The sequence below is a fragment of the Gopherus evgoodei genome, chromosome 2, assembly GCF_007399415.2.
Source record: "Gopherus evgoodei ecotype Sinaloan lineage chromosome 2, rGopEvg1_v1.p, whole genome shotgun sequence".
Taxonomy (NCBI): domain Eukaryota; kingdom Metazoa; phylum Chordata; order Testudines; family Testudinidae; genus Gopherus; species Gopherus evgoodei.
Window position 1 is genome coordinate 205,984,482 of NC_044323.1, and position 19,708 is coordinate 206,004,189.

General features: G+C 38.7%; 1 protein-coding gene across 6 annotated transcripts in view; it reads left to right on the forward strand.

Moving 5' to 3' along the window:
- The window catches only part of PPP4R1 (protein phosphatase 4 regulatory subunit 1), an 88,954-nt gene that overhangs the window by 66,924 nt on the left and 2,322 nt on the right, over positions 1–19,708 (forward strand). For all 6 annotated transcript variants that reach the window (XM_030552753.1, XM_030552755.1, XM_030552759.1 and 3 more), the window contains 11 exons: positions 854–1,012; positions 1,997–2,127; positions 2,458–2,990; positions 9,102–9,277; positions 11,772–11,867; positions 13,237–13,422; positions 15,272–15,433; positions 15,909–16,009; positions 16,793–16,913; positions 17,040–17,174; positions 18,716–18,857. In XM_030552753.1, coding sequence (XP_030408613.1) covers positions 854–1,012; positions 1,997–2,127; positions 2,458–2,990; positions 9,102–9,277; positions 11,772–11,867; positions 13,237–13,422; positions 15,272–15,433; positions 15,909–16,009; positions 16,793–16,913; positions 17,040–17,174; positions 18,716–18,857 — 1,942 coding nt within the window. The remainder of the gene's footprint in view (positions 1–853; positions 1,013–1,996; positions 2,128–2,457; positions 2,991–9,101; positions 9,278–11,771; positions 11,868–13,236; positions 13,423–15,271; positions 15,434–15,908; positions 16,010–16,792; positions 16,914–17,039; positions 17,175–18,715; positions 18,858–19,708) is intronic.

Sequence of the window (19,708 nt, forward strand, 5' to 3'; positions counted from 1 at the left end):
TGCTCGTGCGGCTCCATATATCCTTAGTATAGGGTATGAGGGTGTCTGGAGTGTATTTGCAGGCCAAACGGGCAGTACTACTGAAAATCTTTAATCAAAGGCACATGTGCCACTGAAGTGGAGCACCCATAGGGGGACACATCTCAAAGATTGATTTGGTTACTGCATGAGGTGAGTAACTCTCCTTTCCTTGCACCAAATGTGGAATTTTTCACCGAAAAACCAGGATGGGCAGTGTACTGTTGATAGGCAGTGACAGGTTTAAAGTCTGATGTTCACAACCTGTAAGAGCTAGCAAAGGGAGTTTTATATCATTAGAAAGGAGAGATTCTCCATTTTCTGAAAAAGCTCATCATTTGCTGTTAGCTGGGAATCTTCTCTTTCCAATGGCTATAGTAATCTTAAATGTTTTCTGACAGTAGTAGGTAAAGTTGTCAGACACAAGTGTGATTGTGTCCCTTTAATATTACCCCTTTCAAAAGGAAATTACATAGTGAAGAGTTTGTCTTTTGAAACACTTTTTATAGTTTATGGACAGGCAGTTACTTGGATATAGGAGAGAGACAGTGGTAAGAGAGAATTAAAGGAAAAACTTTGCTGACAAAAACGAATTTTGCATCCAGGTGCACACACTTTGATGTCCATCCTTCAGATGTAATTTGAGGGATCTAATTAAAAGGATAGTAGAAATGGCATGCCCTTTTGCTTTGCAAAACCTGTATAAACAGATCCTGTTGTGAGCAGCAGGACAAAGAGTCTTAAAAAAGGAAGTAGTGAGGTAAAGGAGCATAAATTGAAACCAGTAACCCCTACAAAAGTTTGCATAAAAGTTTATTTACTGTGTTTTATATAGCTACCAAGGTTTTTCCAGCTCTGTTCTGATAATGTTTGGGGAGTTCGGAAGGCTTGTGCTGAATGCTTCATGGCAGTTTCATGCGCAACATCCCAGGAGGTCCGGCGGACAAAACTGTCAACGCTTTTTATCAGTCTGATCAGTGACCCTTCACGATGGGTAAGAGTTTTGTTTTATTTATCAAATACCTATTTTTCTATTTGCTTTTTCTTTGGTACCCCACATTAATTTTTTAGAGATAAATAGCTTATTCATGTGCATGATTGTGTCAAGTAATCGTGTATAATGGTGGTTTTGCTGACTGGAGGAAGGCTATTCTACATTATCCCAGTAAAATGTATTGGACCCTTCCATTGAGAAAAGGTATGTGGAGCTGCAGGCTTCCTTGCTATTCTATGTTGCCAAAAGTCTGCTTATCACCAGGAATATCAGAAAATTGCAGATGTAATTAAATTGAATTTATTGAGATTTTTTTTGTCCATGCTTCACATCCCCCCCCTCACTCCACCTCCCCGGTCTTGAAAATCCATCTTTCAAATCTGTGTTAGGGTTGTCAACAAGGGCTCCTTCTCAGAGCCAAAAGGAAGCCATAATGCCCCAAAGCACCAGTTTTTTGGCTCTAAGAAGGCATGTGAGCCATAATCAGGTACAATGAAAGAAGTAATAGAAATGGAGGTGAGAGAGGCTCACCAGAAGTAAATAGAATTCAAGCCTGTGGTTCTTATTGAATCAATGTAAATTCCTGACAATGTAAAATGTGATGTGATGTTTCCACTAAACCAGCATTTCTTCTTTCCAGTCACTTGGATCTTCCACTTCATTGGCGTTCAGATTTACTCACTTTAAACATTGAAATAGTGTGGGAGGGTGAAATATGCTGTCAACGTGAAGATGTGTACAATGATCTGTGAATTGACCACTTTGTCTGCCTGCTGTATTTCACGTCTCACCCCAATCTTTCCCTGCTCAAGGCTTTTTGCCTGGCACTTTCCCATATCCAGCTTGTTGGCACTGTTCCCAGATGCAAGTCTCTCCTGTCACTTTCCCCAGTGCCCTTACAACTCTTCCCCATTCCTGACAGCTGGTTGTGTATTTATACAACAGCTGTATTTAAATTATTTTCTCTGGAACCCATTATTCTAGGTCCGCCAAGCTGCCTTTCAGTCCCTGGGGCCTTTCATATCAACTTTTGCTAACCCATCCAGCAGTGGTCATTTTTTTAAAGAAGAAGAAAGTAAGAACACAGAGGATCATAGATTTTCAGAGGAAGATGGGTATGGATTTTATTGCTTTTGTAGTTTTTATTTTTCTTCTGCATATAGATAATGCTGCTTAGGAGACTTGAATTTTTCTTTTAATTTGTTTACACACATTGATAGTGAAGACACCAGAACTTTTGCCAAAAATTGGCCTTGTCAGCTAAGTTGCTGTTCAGTTATTTAGGGTACTTCACTTAGGTCAGCTATCCAGTAAGTAAAACTAATTCTATAAATACTAAAATAAGAACACTACTATGAACTTGCATAAGTGTCTAAATGTATAACCAGTATGGGTTGTTTTTTTTAAATAAAAAACTCATACCTATTTTCTTTGACACCCAACAGTGAAAAGATCAGGGATACAGAAGATGTCACAACAGAGGATGTACATAGCAGGACAGAGAAGCCACCTTCAGATACTGATTTTAGTGATTTTACAGTAAAACTCGAAAACACCATGGAACACCATAACCCTGTGCCAAGTAATTCTCAGAGTGAAACCGATTACCAGACTGAGACATTCTTACGTTGCACTTCATCTTCAGAATCTTGTGGGGAAATAGCTGATGAGAATGAGCAAAGTTCTAGCTTCTGTAGTCTAGCAGTGCTGCAGGAATCTGGGTTGAGGTCCCAGGAAACCTCCCTCTCAGAACAGGAATTGTACAACTCTTTCCATTTCTGGAGGACTCCTCTTCCTGAAATAGATATTGATTTAGAGCTTCAACAAACTGCTCAGATAATGCCTGACCCAGAAATTCGGGAAGGAACGAAAGACGTGACTGTGCCAGTTTCTTCAAACGTTACTATGGCCACAAGGAAGGAGCTGGAAGAAATGATAGAAAATCTGGAGCCTCATATTGATGATCCAGATGTTAAAGGTATAGTGAAGATATTTGTGTATATTTAGTGTCTGGAAATGTTTTTCTGTAATAATGTTTTGTGGAGGCTTTAATTTTTAACCTTTTGAATGAAACTTAAAAAAAAAATCAGAAGAATTAATGCTTTTGGAGTTTAACCAAATTTGCTCTAGCTGTCTTAATTTAACTCTGAAAAAAGATGACAAACCAAACGTTCTTATTTTGAGAAGCAGCTTCTGATTGTACAGATGCAGTTTTGCTCCCATTGGTCATTGCGAGTGCATAATAGCAGGTACAATAATTGCACCTGTAATTCTTAGTACTTTGGTGTCTAACTACTTGATTTGTCAGTATAATCAGGCAGACAATCACCTGAGTGCTGCAAATCATTATGTTCTGTGTTGCATATGCAGTTACTGTGTGTGCAAAATAGGAAGCCAGATTGAAGCCCTTTTGAAAAATCAAGGCCTGGATTGTTCAGAAGGTGAAAACATTCTTACATTAAGTTTATTTTTTAAGGAAATAGCTTTAGGGTATCCATGTTTTAAGAAGCTCTTCTGTAGCAACTTTCATTGCCTGCTGATGTGCGCCAGGATTATGGTCAGGACAAGGTTAGAAGTGATCCAAATCCTGTCCAACTCTTAGATGCACATAAATCAGATTGAAGTGTAATTAATGTTCTCTCCCCTACCTTCTTTTTAATAATCTGCTGCCCTTTATGTGGCATCACAGGTGTGTTGAGATATCAGCACTGGAGAAGTATTAAAGCATGCCAAATTCAAAAAGGGCAGCAGCAAATCCAGTACTGTGGCTAGGAAAGTGGCCCTGGAGATTGGCATATTCTTGATTTCAAGACTCCTGTGGGCTAGAAGGGTGCACCCTCAAAAAAGGAGAGAAGAAAAGAGGGATGGGAAAGTCCTGTCAGAATAAGCAGCAATGCTTGGATGCTTTCCTGAAATGTTGGTGTTTCTCCTATCACTAATTATACAGGCTACACACTGATAGCCTAACTTTAATTAGACTTGGCCTGTTCCTGTTTAATTTACCGTAAAATCAGCAGATGAAAATGTTCTGTTTTAAGAAAACTCTAGCCCATTGCTCTGTAAGACTGATGGGTTCTAGAAAAAATGTACTAGTTACTGGTGAGAAGCACATTATTTAAACTTATCTCTTAATAAGCACATTAACCAGTGCTGTTTAGGTTTGACTCCAGAGACTTGTTCTGCACAGCTGCAAAATGTATATTAAACTGTTTTCATGAGGATCTACATAGCTAATACATTTGTATACTCAGAGGTGCTCTGTATTACAAGATTGTTTTTAATCTGTGCTTTGATTTCGGCTGGTCTCATTCCAGAGCAATTGTCTTGCTGCACTTTAGGATGGTTTCAATATAAAGAAGCTCACAGGTGCAGTTCTGTTAGGTGCAATACTCAGAAGTTAGGAAATGCCTGAACTAGGGTGCCTGTGCAATAACAATTTGACCCCCTTGTTCATATGCATTCTGATACAGTCTTCAATTGTGTGATCGCATACTATTTTTTTTTTTCCATACAGGTCCCCTGCCTCATTCAGGGGATAAGTAATTACTCAATATTTCTTTTTATTCCCCTCATTAAATAAGCCTTAGAGCTTATTAAATGCACCCCATCTAAATCCAATATTCTAAATTTTGAATACAAGATTATTAATTTTTTTGTCGCTATCACTATCAAAAAGTGTTTTACAAATAAAACAAATGAATTTATCTTCACAACATGCGTGTGAAAGTGAGTAATATTACTTTCCCCATTTTATAACTGGGAAATTGAGACAGAGAGAGATTAAGGCCAAAATTATCAAAAGTGTCCACTAATTTCAGATGCCCAATCTGAGACACCTAGCACCTGATTTTCCAGAGTATTTAGCATTTTAAAGCATTTTCTGTGTTCAGAGCACAGCTCCAGCCAATTTCAGTCGAGTGCTCAGCACATCTGCAAATAGGGTTTTTCACATTGGACACCTAGAAAACTAGGAAGATGCTATTTTAGTGGCCTCCTATGAAAAATGAGGTTTAAGTGACTTGCCCAGCATCACACAGGAACTCTGTACCAGAGACCAGGATAGAATTCAGCACTCCAAGGTGGAATTCAGTTTCTTTAATTGTGACCTGCAGTCCCCTGCTATATCAAACAGCTTCCAACTTCTCCAACAAATGAGCCAGGGGTCCAGGGAAATTCTAACGCATGGAACCATATTGATGCGCAACTTGAGTATCAGCAGGCTTCAGACCTTTGGACTACAGTATGGACCTCAAGCACTCTACCTCACAGAGTAGCTGGCAGTAGTAGGCTGTTATCCTCTATTGGACCAGCCAAGAGAGGGGGATGAAAAACTCACTTTTCCAGTAGATTTCACAGCTATTCACTAGCAGCAGAGGAATGTAGAGATGCAGGACACCTTATTTCAATTCCAGTTTCTATAGGAGAGTGTTGTCTAGAGGTTACAGATTGTGCCTCCAGCTTGTCACTGTCCCCCTCTACATCTGTGTACCTCCTAACTCCTTCTCAATTGGCTCTTGTCTCCCACCTCTTCTGGTCCGCCCCATCCTCTGGGTCCTGCAACAACACCCCTCACCCCTTCCATACCCCTTTGCATGCCAGTGTGACTGATTCCTCCTCCTCCTCCTCAGTACACTTGGGTGCCAGCATCAGTAGTACAGAAGAGAGAATCTCCTGCTCTCAGTTATTCTGCCTGGTGCTGCAGCAGCCGGAAGGAGCAATCATAAGGGAAGTCCTGATCAACTCCTGAAGCCATGAGTATGCCCAGTGCAAACAGAATCTTCAGAGATCTTAGCTGCGAAACAAGCCTCTATTGAGCATGTGCAAACTGCAGTTTTTCCGAGGCTTATAACTTGGCTAAATTTGGGAAAATTTTCATGGGGACAGCAAAAGGCATATACCTGTCACCAAACCAGTCACACTGCCAAATTACAAGTCCCTGCTCTAAAGCATGAGAAGCTAGATTTTTCTCAACAAAATAGTTGTAAGAATTTTTTTTTAATATGGACAAAAGACCATTTTCCCATAATCTCATTCTCAAAAATGGCTGAATCCTTTTAGCTGAAATTTACCCAAAACTTCAGTCTGAGGCAGACACCTGGCATGGAAAATTTCAGCCGCCAATTAATAGTTTGGCAAAACCCCAAGGAACAGAATATAGGGGTTTATAATGGAAAATATCTGTCAGCCTTATGTAGGTGGAACTGGTAGAGACACACATATAATAAATATCAGTTAGTTAACATTGGGGAAAAAACCTCTTGTTTGTGTTTTAGCATTAGATCAGCCTCAAAGGAATTTGAAATCCTAGTGAGTGTTTCAGGATAGATTTTTAAATACAGTACCTGCACCATTATAGCACTTAAAACAATCGGAGGAGCATTTTTTGTCTGCTAATAATGAGTGAACACTAAGGAAAGAAACAGACAGCAAAAGAGTGAAAACAAGGGAAGCAGAAAAGAGAAACAGCAGAAAATAAAGGGGGAAGGTGTGCTGCCATGTAAAAGCATTTTTTTCTCCTGAGTTATTTATGTATTTTTCTATAAACACACTCTCTCTCTCTCTCTCGAAATGTGCATCTATATATATTGTCTATTTAGAAAAAGACCCTTAATCTTTAATTTTAACTGAAAATGAAAGGCCTATATTTTGCTATTGGTTCTGGTTTGAAGGGAAGGGGGAAAGAAAAAGTAAGTTCTTCTAAATGTGCATCGGGATAAAGTTCACTTGAATTATTTCTCCAGTTGTTTTGCCTCACAAGAATCCTGAAAATCTGAAATAACATTTCATGCCTAAATAGTCTGGTAAGAGCTAGTCATCGCTTTCACTTTTTAATTTATAGTAGAAACTCACTCATTCATTTTGTTTATCCATGTATCTATTGTTTGTGCATTTAAAAAAGATTGGGATCTTTCCCTCACTTCTCAATAAAGAAGAAACAACCGAATACTACTGTAAGGTCTCTAATTATCAAGGTCTCATTAATTTTACAACTTTTGGTGTAGAGAACTTAATAATGTTATATGAAATATGGTATTAATTAAAACTAAATTTATACTTTTCTAATAAACCTGATGCATTTCATGGTATAGTTTTTTTGCATTGTTTGTTTACTTAGTAATTTGTAGTGGGCTTCTCTGTCAGTATGGATTATTACAATCCTACTGTAACTCTTTTCTTTCAGGTATTTTATTAAATGCTTGTCAATTACAGAACCAGCCAGGCTACATATTGACCAAATCCTTAGTCATTTGCTCCTGCTGTTCTTACCCCTATCTAGAGACCATCCCAGAGATGTAAGACAGCAGTTCATGTATGGCCTTCACATGTGATGTTCCTTACCTGTCCCACACCATTGTGTGTGTCTCAGTTGTCTAGCTGTGTGTTCAGTGTTTAATACTGTGTTGTAATTCTGCTTTATGTAAAAGTCAGTCATAATTGTGTAAAAACTTTTTTTTTTTTTAAGTGTGCCATACATATTAATCTGGCTTTTGATAAATTCTGATGGCCTTATGTGAGTAAATTTAGGTGCTAGGATAAATGAGACAATTAAAATGCCAAGATGGGAGGTGGAGTGAGGCGAATGTTAAAAATAGATTCAGTTGTTTAATTTCAGAATGTGTACATAATATTGGAGAGGCCTTGAAAAAAGGGTGAGTAGCGTTTTAGCTCAAGCAAGTGGGCTTATTTGGATCAGAGAGCCACTTGCCCCTTCCCTGAAAGGGCGGAAAGAGGAGAGGAAAAGAGCAGCCCAATCACTGCTGCTTTGACAGGAGCGGAGACGTGGATGTGGAAGACAAAGTAGAGCAATCCCTGAGCCACTTGTTCTTTTCCAGGAAGGGAAGGTGGTAGGCAGAGAGCAGAATGGCAGGTGCTGCTGCTTTTTGAGAAAGGAAAGGAGAGAAGCAGGGAAGCACCGGATAGAAGTGGCTTCACTTCAAGAGAAGGGGAATGAGGAGCCAAGTGGATTATACGGAGGAGAGTTGCTGGGAGGCCAAGCATCTCCTGTGTGCCTTGGAGCCTTACAGTCCTAAAGTGGCTGTGCAAAGAGATAGAGGGCCCAGTAGTTTCTTTGGAGTAGGAGTTGTAATTCCCTTCATTTGGAGGAGAAGGAGAACCCGGAATTCATTAACAAGATTCGGGAGGTATGAGAGAGCGCAGGCCAGAATTAATTAATTTGTGATGGGGAAAAGAGTGGCAAGAAGGGCCAGGTGGAGTGAAATCTCAGATTTCATTTTTATCTGTTTTCAGGGTTTGATCAAAAATTTCTGGGTCCTGACTGAGACTTACAATTGTCACTGAATAACCTACTCTCTGTTATGCTGCATCTGCATTTCCAGAAGAGTTGCTTTGTTCAGAATTAGTTCAGCATAATGGGATCAGTCAACCTTCTAGCAATTTGCGGCGTGGGAGCATCTGAATATGTATTTTCCAGGGCCTCAGACCTACCCATATATTCTCGTTTGGAAGATTTAGCAATCCTGCTCTCCACTTGATTTACAAGGATGCAGCTAATTGTACTTTTGCAACTCATTCATTTAGTCCCTAAAAATACTTCCCCTGAGCTCATAAATCTAAAAATACAACTTTTAAAATTAGTCCGTACAGTTAAAAACTAGAGTCAAACCTATTTCCACCTTTTACTTGTTATATTCTTTTAACTATAATTGCCAATAAGCTGTTGTGTATGTTCTGCCTGTTACAGATTGTGCACATCTGTTTATTTACCTAGCCTCAACATAAGTAGTTTGTCACATTTTTTTAAAAGATACTTTAAAGATACTGTTGCCTCAGCAGCCTCTCGCTCTTGGGTTTCCTGCCTCATAGACAGATACTCCCTTAGCTCCAGTGCTATTTTGGCCTTCTGAGGCAATGGCAGCCAATGTGAGACTACGTCACCTCCCATCCTCACTGGTTTCCTCTATTGCAGGATTTACTAACCATTGATAATTTGAGTAGGAAACTTTCAGCTTCTCTCTTTTGGCTGCTCCATAAATTAAAAATTATTTTTCAAAGGTAGTTACCATCAGCCATTTTGTTGCTGTGTAACAGTTCTTTCCACTTCCATTAATGTGTTTCACCTTGCATACAGCACAAGTGGAGGTGTTGTCTGCTGCACTCCGAGCCTCCAGTTTGGACCCTCTGGAAGAGACAACAGCAGGCGTTGGCAAGGGAATGGACTCTCAAAATGAACTGAGCATCAAAGACCAACTAAATTATAAACTAATTCAGGATGATACTGTGCCTTTAATTAGCGATGCTGTTGAGGTAAGAGACGTGGCTGTGTTTGGCATATAAACAGTTTTGATTCAGAAATACAGGGCTACAGTCAGAGAGAGAGAGAGCTGCATTTTGTACTCTTGCAGCAATCATAGCTAAATTGTTCCCACTTCAGGCTGAAATGATGCCGAGTTATGTTTGCTAATTTTGCAGCTCTGCCTTGGTTGCATAAAGTAAAGCTTATCCTCACAACATTCTTTATTTGTACATCTGAATTATTTGAGGACTTGAAGTTAAACCTCAGTCTTGACTAATGGTCACTTTCAACAGACTGTGTTACTATAGTTTGCTGCAGTGAAATAGTCTTACTGAAAACAATGCCCTTCTTAAAAAAGAACAGTTAACTTATTTTCTGTTTGGAGAGAGAGATGCATTTTCTTTATGGTGGAAACATTTTACTGCAGCAGGCAACACACTTTTCTGACCAGGAGACAATAAGGACTTGAGGCCATGTTTCAGTGGACCTCTGGCAATATCTGGACTCTGGAGAATGAGGGCGGGTACTACCACTCAATATCATTTTGAGTTTTTACTTGTGGATCTTCCTCCCATTTTTTTCCCCATCCAATCAAACAATAGCATTTAATACTGGTGTTCTGTTCTTCACTATGTGTTGTGGCAGAAATGTTGTGACTGCTCCATTCCACTTGGAGGCACAAGTGTGATGGTCTTTGAAACTCCAGTGCTATAGAAGAATAATAAAATCTTGATGCAACCCTCATAGATTGTTGCTTGCCAGTTGGCACTGCAAATAGTTTTCAAATTGTACTCTGCTGCCATTAACCTGCTACAGTTGACAGCATTGCTCACTGTGTTCATAAGAAGCTCCTTACGTACATTGGGATATGTGTAAAATCTGATTTTTTTTTTTTTTAAATTTGGATTGTCTGATGGAAGATGTGCAGATTGCACTCGTTCCAAAATCTTTGCAATACCACCATGATGTACCCTGCAAGCTCTCTTATATTGACGTTCTTACCTTTTTAAAGTGAAGTTATGTTTTGAAAAGAGCCTAGTAAGAAGTAAGAATGGCACCTCTGTCAAAATAAGAGGGGATCTCTCAGGCGTTTTCTGCCCCTTGCCTGAGGTATTGGTGCCCAGATACACCCTGCCTAGGGAAACCCCACTCAGAATTATGTACCAAGAAGACTTAATCCTCCAACGGTGTAAACAGGTCAGAAGGGAGCACTAACCAATCAGGAGCCAGTAGGCAAGTTGAGAAGGCTTGCCTGCTTCTTCCCAGGGGGAGTGATGGGTGGAGCTAGGACAGGAGGGGAGTTCCTCTGTCCTAACCCCTAATGAGCCTTGCATTGCATCAGCAGCCAGACAGGCTGGGGTTGACACCACCCCTTGTCTGAATGGACCATCACTAAGGCACATTATCTCCTGGTGACTAATTTCTACTCCAAGTCCAAAAACCATACTTTCAATATAAATATATATATATCAGTGATTATGAATCTTGACAAGTTACAAGCTTTTTATAGATCCTTAAATGTTACTCTTTATGGATAATAGGACATATTTGACATAGTGAGTTTGTCAGGTCTGAGGTGAGCAATGTTTGCAAAGAGCAAGGGACTCGTTGCCAGGGGGTCGCTGTGTCTCACTCACCTTACGCTAATTTAATCAAAAATCACATTTCCAGCTTATGAAAATGTAATGTGGGACTGTGTCAAAAGCCTTTCTAAAGTGAAGATGTGTCATAACCACTCGGTCAGTAACATTGTCAAAGGAGGAAGTTAGGTTAGTTTGGCACGATTTGTTCTTGACAGATCCATGTGGCTGTTCCTTATAACTGTATTATCATCTAGGTCCTTACAAATTAATAGTTTTTTTTCCAGGGTCTTTCCAGGTATCAGGTAGGATAACGGATCTGTACTTCCTCGTGTCCTCTTCGTTCCCCTTTTTAAAGATAGTTACTATGTTTGCCCTTCTGCAGTCCTCTGGGACTATGCCCATCCTCCATGAGTTTTCAAAGATAACTATTAATGGTTCTGCTCAAGTACTCTCGGATGAATTTCATCAGGCCCTGCTTACTTGAATACAGCTAACTTGTGTAAATATTCTTTTATCTTGTTCTCTTCATATTTTGGTTTGAGTTCCTTCCCCTTTCTTGAGAGAACAACATGTGACAGGAGTTATTGCTTATTGCATTAATGGAAGGCGCTCAGATAATACAGTGGTGGGCATGGTGTAAGAATCTGTATAGAGTAGAATATGATTTAATTATATCACCTCAAGCCTGGTGAAGCATCTTTATTATTTTGAATCTAAATAAATAAAAGTTATCCGTTAAGATTTTTATTTTAATTTGGGCTACAGCAAGGATATGCTGAAAAATAAAATACATCTCTGGAATTTTGAAGAAAATAGCCACAATGTCAGGCAACCTTTCATGGTATTTAAGCTCTGTGTTGTGTGTGTCTTGTAATCCTTGAATGTCCCATTTTGTAAGTGACCTTTTTCCCCCCACATGCAGAACATAGATTCCACTCTCCGCTATATTCATAATGATTCAGACTTGAGCACCAATAGTAGTTTCAGCCCTGAAGAGGAAAGAAAGTCCAAAGTACAGGTAAATGAGTTCCCCCCCCCCCCTTGTAATTCTGATTAAATTGAAACTTTATAGACAGAAAATAATAATGGAAGGTTCACCTTTAGTTATGTAGTCCATTGGCCCACTTTGCTGTAGTAATTTTCAGCAGATGTGAAAGCCTCATTAATAGGTCACTCCAGCCTTGAGTACCTGCAGTGACAGTGGTTACATTGGCAGTTTATTCTGCTGTAATTGACCAGTCCAGTTTTTTTTTAATGAAGTAGTGTAGCTTTGACAGTAGAGCTATTAATCAAGACTCTGAAGCTATTTATTTTATTTTTTCCTCTGACACTGACTTGCTGTGCAGCTTCAATGACTTATTTACAGAGCCAGTTGAAAATTTTCCATTAAAATTGTTTTTCTGGGAAAAATTGGTTTTTTTTTTAATTAAACAGAATTTTTCGCAAAAAGTGTGTTGTCCACTGAAAATTTTGATTTTAGCAGAAAAAAAGAAATTTAGATTTGATACCAAATAGAACTATTTTGGCTTAATTTGATGTTAAACTATCTTCCTGAACCACTGATGGGAGTTGTAGTATGGGAACCTCATCCACTCATACTTCTCTGGGGCTGGGTTCTACTCTCCCATGAAGCACTGCAGCAGCTCAGCAAGAGGGGAGAATGTGCTGCATCATGGGAGTAGTTCTAGCCAAGGAGTCCAGCCCATAGGGAAGAATGAGGGCATGAGGCACCCAAATGCCATTCCTATGAGGCACTTCAGCTGCTCAGGCAGGCACAGTTTAATATTGAACTGACCCAAAATGAGACATTTAAATTTTAGTTTTCATTTTTTGCCATAAGGTAAAAATTTTCTGCAAGGTGGGGAAAAACATGATGTGACCAGCACTACTCACTTATTTTTATGTATTTGTTAAACAGGCATAAAGTTTGCCAGTCTCACAGGATATTGAGTCTTTAATGTTTGTAAGAGTGTTGAGCAGTGCTATAGAAGTCCAAGTTAAATTGTTTCTTCTTAAGTTTCAAACAATGCCCCTTACTCTGTTTTGGGAGTCTGAAAGTGTTCCACCCATTCATCCTTGTTACTTCAGTCTGGGTATTTAGACGAACTAATCATACCTTCTCAGTTATTGTGTTTCTGTATTAATATTGCTTAAGTAACCTTAATATTTACTTAAAATATCAATTTTAAACAACTAAATGATTTTTATATATGGTACTTTTATGAATTATAATATTTACATTCTTAATCTTTAAGCATTCTTGTACATTATTATGAGGTGAGAAAAATTCTCTCTCTTAAAATGTAACCTAGTTTTATATAGTAGGTTGTATGGAAATTACTTGAAAATGTGGCAAACTAAGTCTTGCGCGCTCTCTCTCTTTCTAGGATGTTGTACCTCAAGCCTTGTTGGATCAATATTTATCCATGACTGATCCTTCTCGTGCACAAACAGTTGATACTGAGATTGCTAAACATTGTGCATATAGCCTGCCAGGTGTGGCACTTACGTTAGGTAAACAGAACTGGCACTGTCTGAAAGATACCTATGAGACACTAGCATCTGATATGCAGGTATGTTAAAGCATTTAAATTCAAGCAGCTTTGAAAACAAATTGTATGAATTTTTTTTTTTTTTCATATCCTATCACTGGTATTGGTCATTTAGTAGATGGTGCTCTTCCTGTGAGTAATAGTTTGACCAGTGTCCCAGAACAATGCTTGGGCACCATGTTTGTGAGGTGTTCAGATACTACAGTAATGGGGACTATATAAATACCTAGAATAGATGCACAAATGTTGCTGAGCCTGTCACCTTGTGGGTAGATGAGAAACCAGAGGTCCTGATCATTTCTGGTTGCCACAGTTCTTGTGGCACTTTTAATGAGAATAGGGGTATCCACTTTGATGCACTGGCCAGTTCCTGAAAGTTAGTCATAAAGGATTAACAGTACTGCAGTATCATTGGTGCGTTAAAAACAAATGTTAAAATATTGGAAATGGCTGTTGCTTTCTTCTCTGTTTCCAGTTGCTGCTAAGGAAGCAGCTTTCAGTATATGGGCCATTTTATTTTGTAGTAATTTTCCACTCTTTCCTTTCTTTTTCACAGACACACACTTCCTTTTTTGAGTAGTCATTCTTGATCCACTTCACCCTGATAAACTAATTCACTGATGTATCAGAGCGAAAACTCAGTGACATATATTGTTTATACAATATATTCCCAATTTTCTGAAGGGCAGGGAGGAGGGGAATGTATTTGGATAGTTGATTGTTTGGACAATCAAGAGGACTCCATTGTCCGAACCATCGCATCATCCGAATCCCTTCCTTGTCCCCAGTATGAGATACATGCTGCAGAGGACATATAGTTCATGCATCTCATGATGGGGGACAAGGAAGGAATTCAGATCATACGGAGCTTTGATAACAGGATTTTTAATAAACTGGAGAATATTGTATATAGTATCAGCCACATTTCTCAAAGTGCTTTACAATAAGGTGAAAAAAAAAAGCACACAAGTAATCAGTAAAGAAACTAAAAAAACAACAAGAGTTAAAAAAAAAAAAACATTGCTAACTAAGTTTGCGGTGTGTTTAAAATTACTTTGAGAGTCTGCCACAAGAATAATGAGGGAGAAAACTGCATCACTAAAATAGGATTAAGTCTGCAAAGATCATTTGGTAGTTGGAAAGTGCTGGTCAGAGAAGGAAAGTAAGGTTATGTAACAATACTTACGTTTTATATAATTGAAAATATATTATCCATTTGAACAGTGTGTCATGTTCCCTCCCTCTCCCCTCCACCCCCAAAATAAGACCATATAGAAACTAAAAGGATCTCACACCTCTTAATTGGACCAGTGCTTCTGTCAAGATGTTTCTTGGAACAAAATATTTTATAGTGTGTGTGGATATCAGATATTGGCTTCCCTGAGTGGGAAAGTCTCTTGTAACTCTCTGGGATTTACAGTTTCCAATTGAAGTATAGCAAAGTACCTTCTTTCTTTCTTCTGCTTTGTAAAGTACAGATTACAGAAGCTAGAGAGGAACACGAACTATAAAATTCAATGTGCGTAAGAAAAATTTGAAGCAAGAAGAGAACTGCAAAAGTGTTGATATCCAGCATCATTTTTGTTTTGTTTCTGTTAATTAAGAACACAATACTTTTGTTGCTTGTTCAGTTCCTGGATATGCAGATGGAACAAATGACCTTTGAACAATCCCATTCATGTCTTATTTTTCACTTTTGAAAAAAAATGTGTTCTGTTTTATTGAAAGAAATGAGTGAATTAAGTGGTTGTACTGAGGATTCCAATATTAATGTTGGACAATATAAGCAAACTAATCCTAACGTTAAAACAAAAACTATTGTTTGGGGATAATTTGTTAATAAATGCAATTATTTGTGGGTTTCTTGCAGTGGAAAGTTCGAAGGACATTAGCATTCTCTATACATGAGCTTGCAGTTATCCTGGGAGACCAACTCACAGCTGGAGACTTGGTTCCAGTCTTCAATGGATTTTTAAAGGACCTAGATGAAGTCAGGATAGGTGTCCTTAAACATCTGCATGATTTTCTAAAGGTACATTTCATGTTTATTTCACTTTGGACCATAATATGTTATGCCTTCTGTCCACTTGTTTTCCCTGCATAGACCTGTGCCCATAGATTTCACCAGTATAATTAATCCCTTATAGTAGTCCAGCCAAATGCCTATATGCTACCAGAGAAGATATTGCAAAAACTTTATGAAGCTAATACTTTTCCTTCTGAGCCAGTTGAAGACGTAGCAGTTATTTACCATTTACTCTTCGTTATTATTAAAGTACATACAACATAAAATGTTAAGACTACCTCATTAACTTTGCTGACTTCCTTGCAAGTCACAGCAAAATTTTACCCAAAATGTTTTACAAGCATTATACTGTATATATCAAAGGGTGCTTTTTTAATCCAAGTGGCTGTTTTATGATAGCCATTTTGTTCATATTCCATCCATTCACATTAAGTGCTTGCAATCTGCTCTGCTCTGATTAAATTTATATTTATTGTTCCAGCTTCTTCATCTAGACAAAAGACGAGAATATCTTTATCAGCTCCAGGAATTCTTAGTGACCGATAACAGCAGGAATTGGCGTTTTCGATATGAGCTGGCAGAGTATGTTCATGAGGTTTTGGTTTGGATTTGGATATTTTTTCTGCTATGTGGATTTTAACATTTTCAATTCATACATCGGTCAGTCAAATACACTAGAACTATATTATAGAGGCATTTTGACACATCTTCATATGCTCATCTACATGAGCTCACAACTTCTACAACACATACTACTCATGTCTGTGACACACTAGTAACATCTGCTAATAATTTTACTCCTTATAAACTATTTTATAAATCCCACTTAATGTAGAATGAAAAAATTGAGCACTTCCAGTCAGATTGTCCAAGCAGTAACTATTTTAGTATGCTGGGTGGGGGAGGGAAGGGAAGTGCCTTATACTTTGATCAAATCTGCTCCACTCATTTTAATCAGAAAAGCTGTTGATTTTGTTATCTGTACAGCCAGCTTGGTCACACTGTAGCTTGCATGTACCTTGTAACATTATTATTAGCTATACGATCTAATGAGTGCAAACTTTTTTTACCTGTTAATTTTGATCTTATCCCAGATTATTTTTGCACTCTTTTATTGCTCTCATGTAGCAGTAGGGTCATATTTACTGAATAAGTGGCAAGTTACAGGGATGGAATTATTCAATATTATGAGAGAAAACAATTAAAATGAGAATGAAGAATGGAAAATTTTCTTAATGAATATGGTTTGGTTTCTGATCAGTTAAAGGACAGGCAATGTTGTGTAAACTGTCATTTGCAAGATTAGGGATATCTTTTTCATTTTAGATTTTGTTCTGCTGTGTTATGCTTTATTCTTTCTTTTAGGCAGCTGATCTTGCTTCTAGAGCTATACAGTGCCAGAGATGTTTATGACTATTTGCGCCCTATTGCCCTCAGCCTCTGTGCAGATAAGGTTTCCTCTGTTCGATGGATTTCCTACAAGCTGGTATGAGCTAAGAAACAAATTTTAATGTAAAATAATTTAAATGAATCGGATATCTCAAACTTCTAAGTCATGGTTGGAAGTTGTTATATGTGTATTTATGTATTGGTAACTTAACATTTCTTATAGGTTAGTGAAATGATAAAGAAGCTGCATATGGCTTCAACATCAACTTTTGTGGTAGACCTCATGAACGAACTCATTGAAAAATTCTGTAGATGCCCGAAGTGGTCCGGTCGGCAAACATTTGTCTTTATCTGCCAGGTAAGAGCTTTTATTTATGTATTGGTTTGGGAGAGGGTCGGCAGCTAACCTCCTTAGGGATTCATCTGTATTTTCCTGAGTAGTTCGTAGAAATCATTGCCAGAGAATCTTTCCTCTGGCAGGAGAAGATGGGGAAGAGGGGCACAATTCATGGCTTTCTCTGCTCAGCACTGCTCCATAGAAGACGACATCAGGAGATGCTGTAGAAACGGGGCTCTTTCTTCCCTACCCAAGAGAGTCTCTCTTGCAGTCTAAATTCCCATGTTGCATACCACTGAAGTTCAGTATACAAACTTCAAGTGTTCTCCTCAGTATGTTCAGAGAATCAAAGTATGGTGTTGAGTGTAAAACAAACAATAACAGAAGTGACAGTAAAAAACTAGTCTGAATAACACATAGGATACCTGAGTTTGGGAATAACTTTCAGCCACTTGTTCCATGGTCCGGTATGAAGTGAGCACCCTCTAGTGGTGAGTGATACAGTGCTGGCAGCTGCTTACCATTTACTGAATGATCTGTTCAGGCAGCAAGGGCAAGTAGGTGTCATTGCCCACACACCCAGCTAGCATAGGTTGTTCAGAAGCTGGCAGAAATACCATCAAGAAAAACAAGCTGGCTCTGAGCTGTGATGGAGGACTAGACCTCAGGTGCAGCTGGGATAGCCAGTGATGGCAAAGGAGCAATCTGGACACTTGCCCTGCCATGTGGGAAAGGGTTCCCATAGTGTGGCCCAGAAGGGATATCCCCTCCCTGAGGTTTGATCTTATTTAAAGAAACTTCTGGCAATTTGGATCTGAGGGCTGTTGGTAGTATGCCCTTGTTTCCACAGCTCTGTCCTTCCCCTCCCAGCAGCTGAGGAGAGAATTTGTCAGGATCTCTGTGAGGCAAGTCTCATGGAATTTCATGGGCCCTCTCTGGTTGCCCAGTGAATTTTGCCTGGAAAGGCTATCACCTGGTTCTTAGTTCTCTATTTTGCGTTTTACTCAACTAAATATTGTGCTTTGTTGTTTGGTAGGGTGAGGATTACATATTTGGATAAGTCTGTGTGTTTTGACAACTCTTTAAAATATGGATTATGGTGCTTGAAATGCTAAAACTGCAGCATAACATAACACTGTTCTTATCACTGCATCTAATTACAGCAGTCTAAATCAATAAGAATTTCTAAATTATCTGTAAGATTTAAGGCTAACTTCAATTACAAAATGCTCCTATTACTGTAAGCAAACATGAAACGGTTATTTAATTTACTGTAAAGTAACTCTTGCTGATTTCTAATGCTCTCTTTTTGAGCCTGAATTTTCTCAGATGTGTATTCTGCTTTATAAGGCCTCACCTCCTACTGGGAAGTACAGTTCCCTGTATCTGTAAAGCATCTTGAGATCTATAGATGGAAAGTGCTATATGAATGCTAAATATTCTTATATATTGATTATTATTAAGTTAATAGGATTCATAAGCTGTCATTGTGATCTGTATTTGTTTTTAGCTCCCTCTTTATGGGGAGAAATCTAATGCAGTTGCTTGGTTCTCTTTGACAGACTGTCATTGAAGATGACTGCCTCCCAATGGACCAATTTGCTGTGCAGCTACTGCCTCATTTACTACACTTGGCATCCGATAGGGTTCCAAATGTTAGAGTACTACTTGCAAAAACTTTAAGGCAAACCCTTTTAGAGAAAGGTTGGTGATATTGAAGTTCAGAATGTCTTTTTTAATAGATGATGAATGTCAAAGATAACTATTGAATGTTTTAACATGTCTCCTTTTTGAGTTAGTTTGCTGTAGCCAAGTGAAGAAAATAGCATGAGTGTGAGAAGCCACTTTTGACATTATACTCTCCTGAACCTTACCCCTAGGGGTGGCAAGGCTTAGCCTGGACTGACCCTTGAGGCCCTGATAGTACCTGCAAGCTCTAGAAGTTATGACAACATCATAACTTCCAGAGTTATTCTGTAATGTTGAAGAAATGGATGGATTCATTCTCTCCCCCCCACACCCTCCGTAGTCCCTTTTCCTTGACTGATTTTCCCTAAATGGGCTAGTTTTGGGAAATTAAGGCTATTGCTCAGCCTGCATACTGGTGATTCACTGATGTGATGTCGAACAAATGTGTTGTGTTTGAGTCTAAAATTGATGCTGTATGCAATAAAGGCTGGGAACCAGAAAAACAGCCTTCACTGCTAATCCTATCTCTCCTCTCTCTGGGAGAGGAGAAGTGACTAGTGCTTTTCTCTTTTCCTTTTGGGAGTGAGGGGAGAGCCTTTCCAACATTTCAACAAGGGAACTGCTACTGTAAAACTGTAGACTTTCCTTAGGGAAAGCATCCCCAGTGCACAGCAGTGCTCAGAAAAGCTAGCAATGTTAGGATGTTAAAAGAGTGGGGTGGAAAATAATACTGATAATAGTATGCCATTATAGAAATCAGTGTTATTCTCTCATCTGGAATACCGTGTTCAGCTCTGGTCACCCTCAGTTCAAAAATGTAGAACAGAAATAAGAACCTGTAGGTGGATGGAAAAAATTATTAGAAA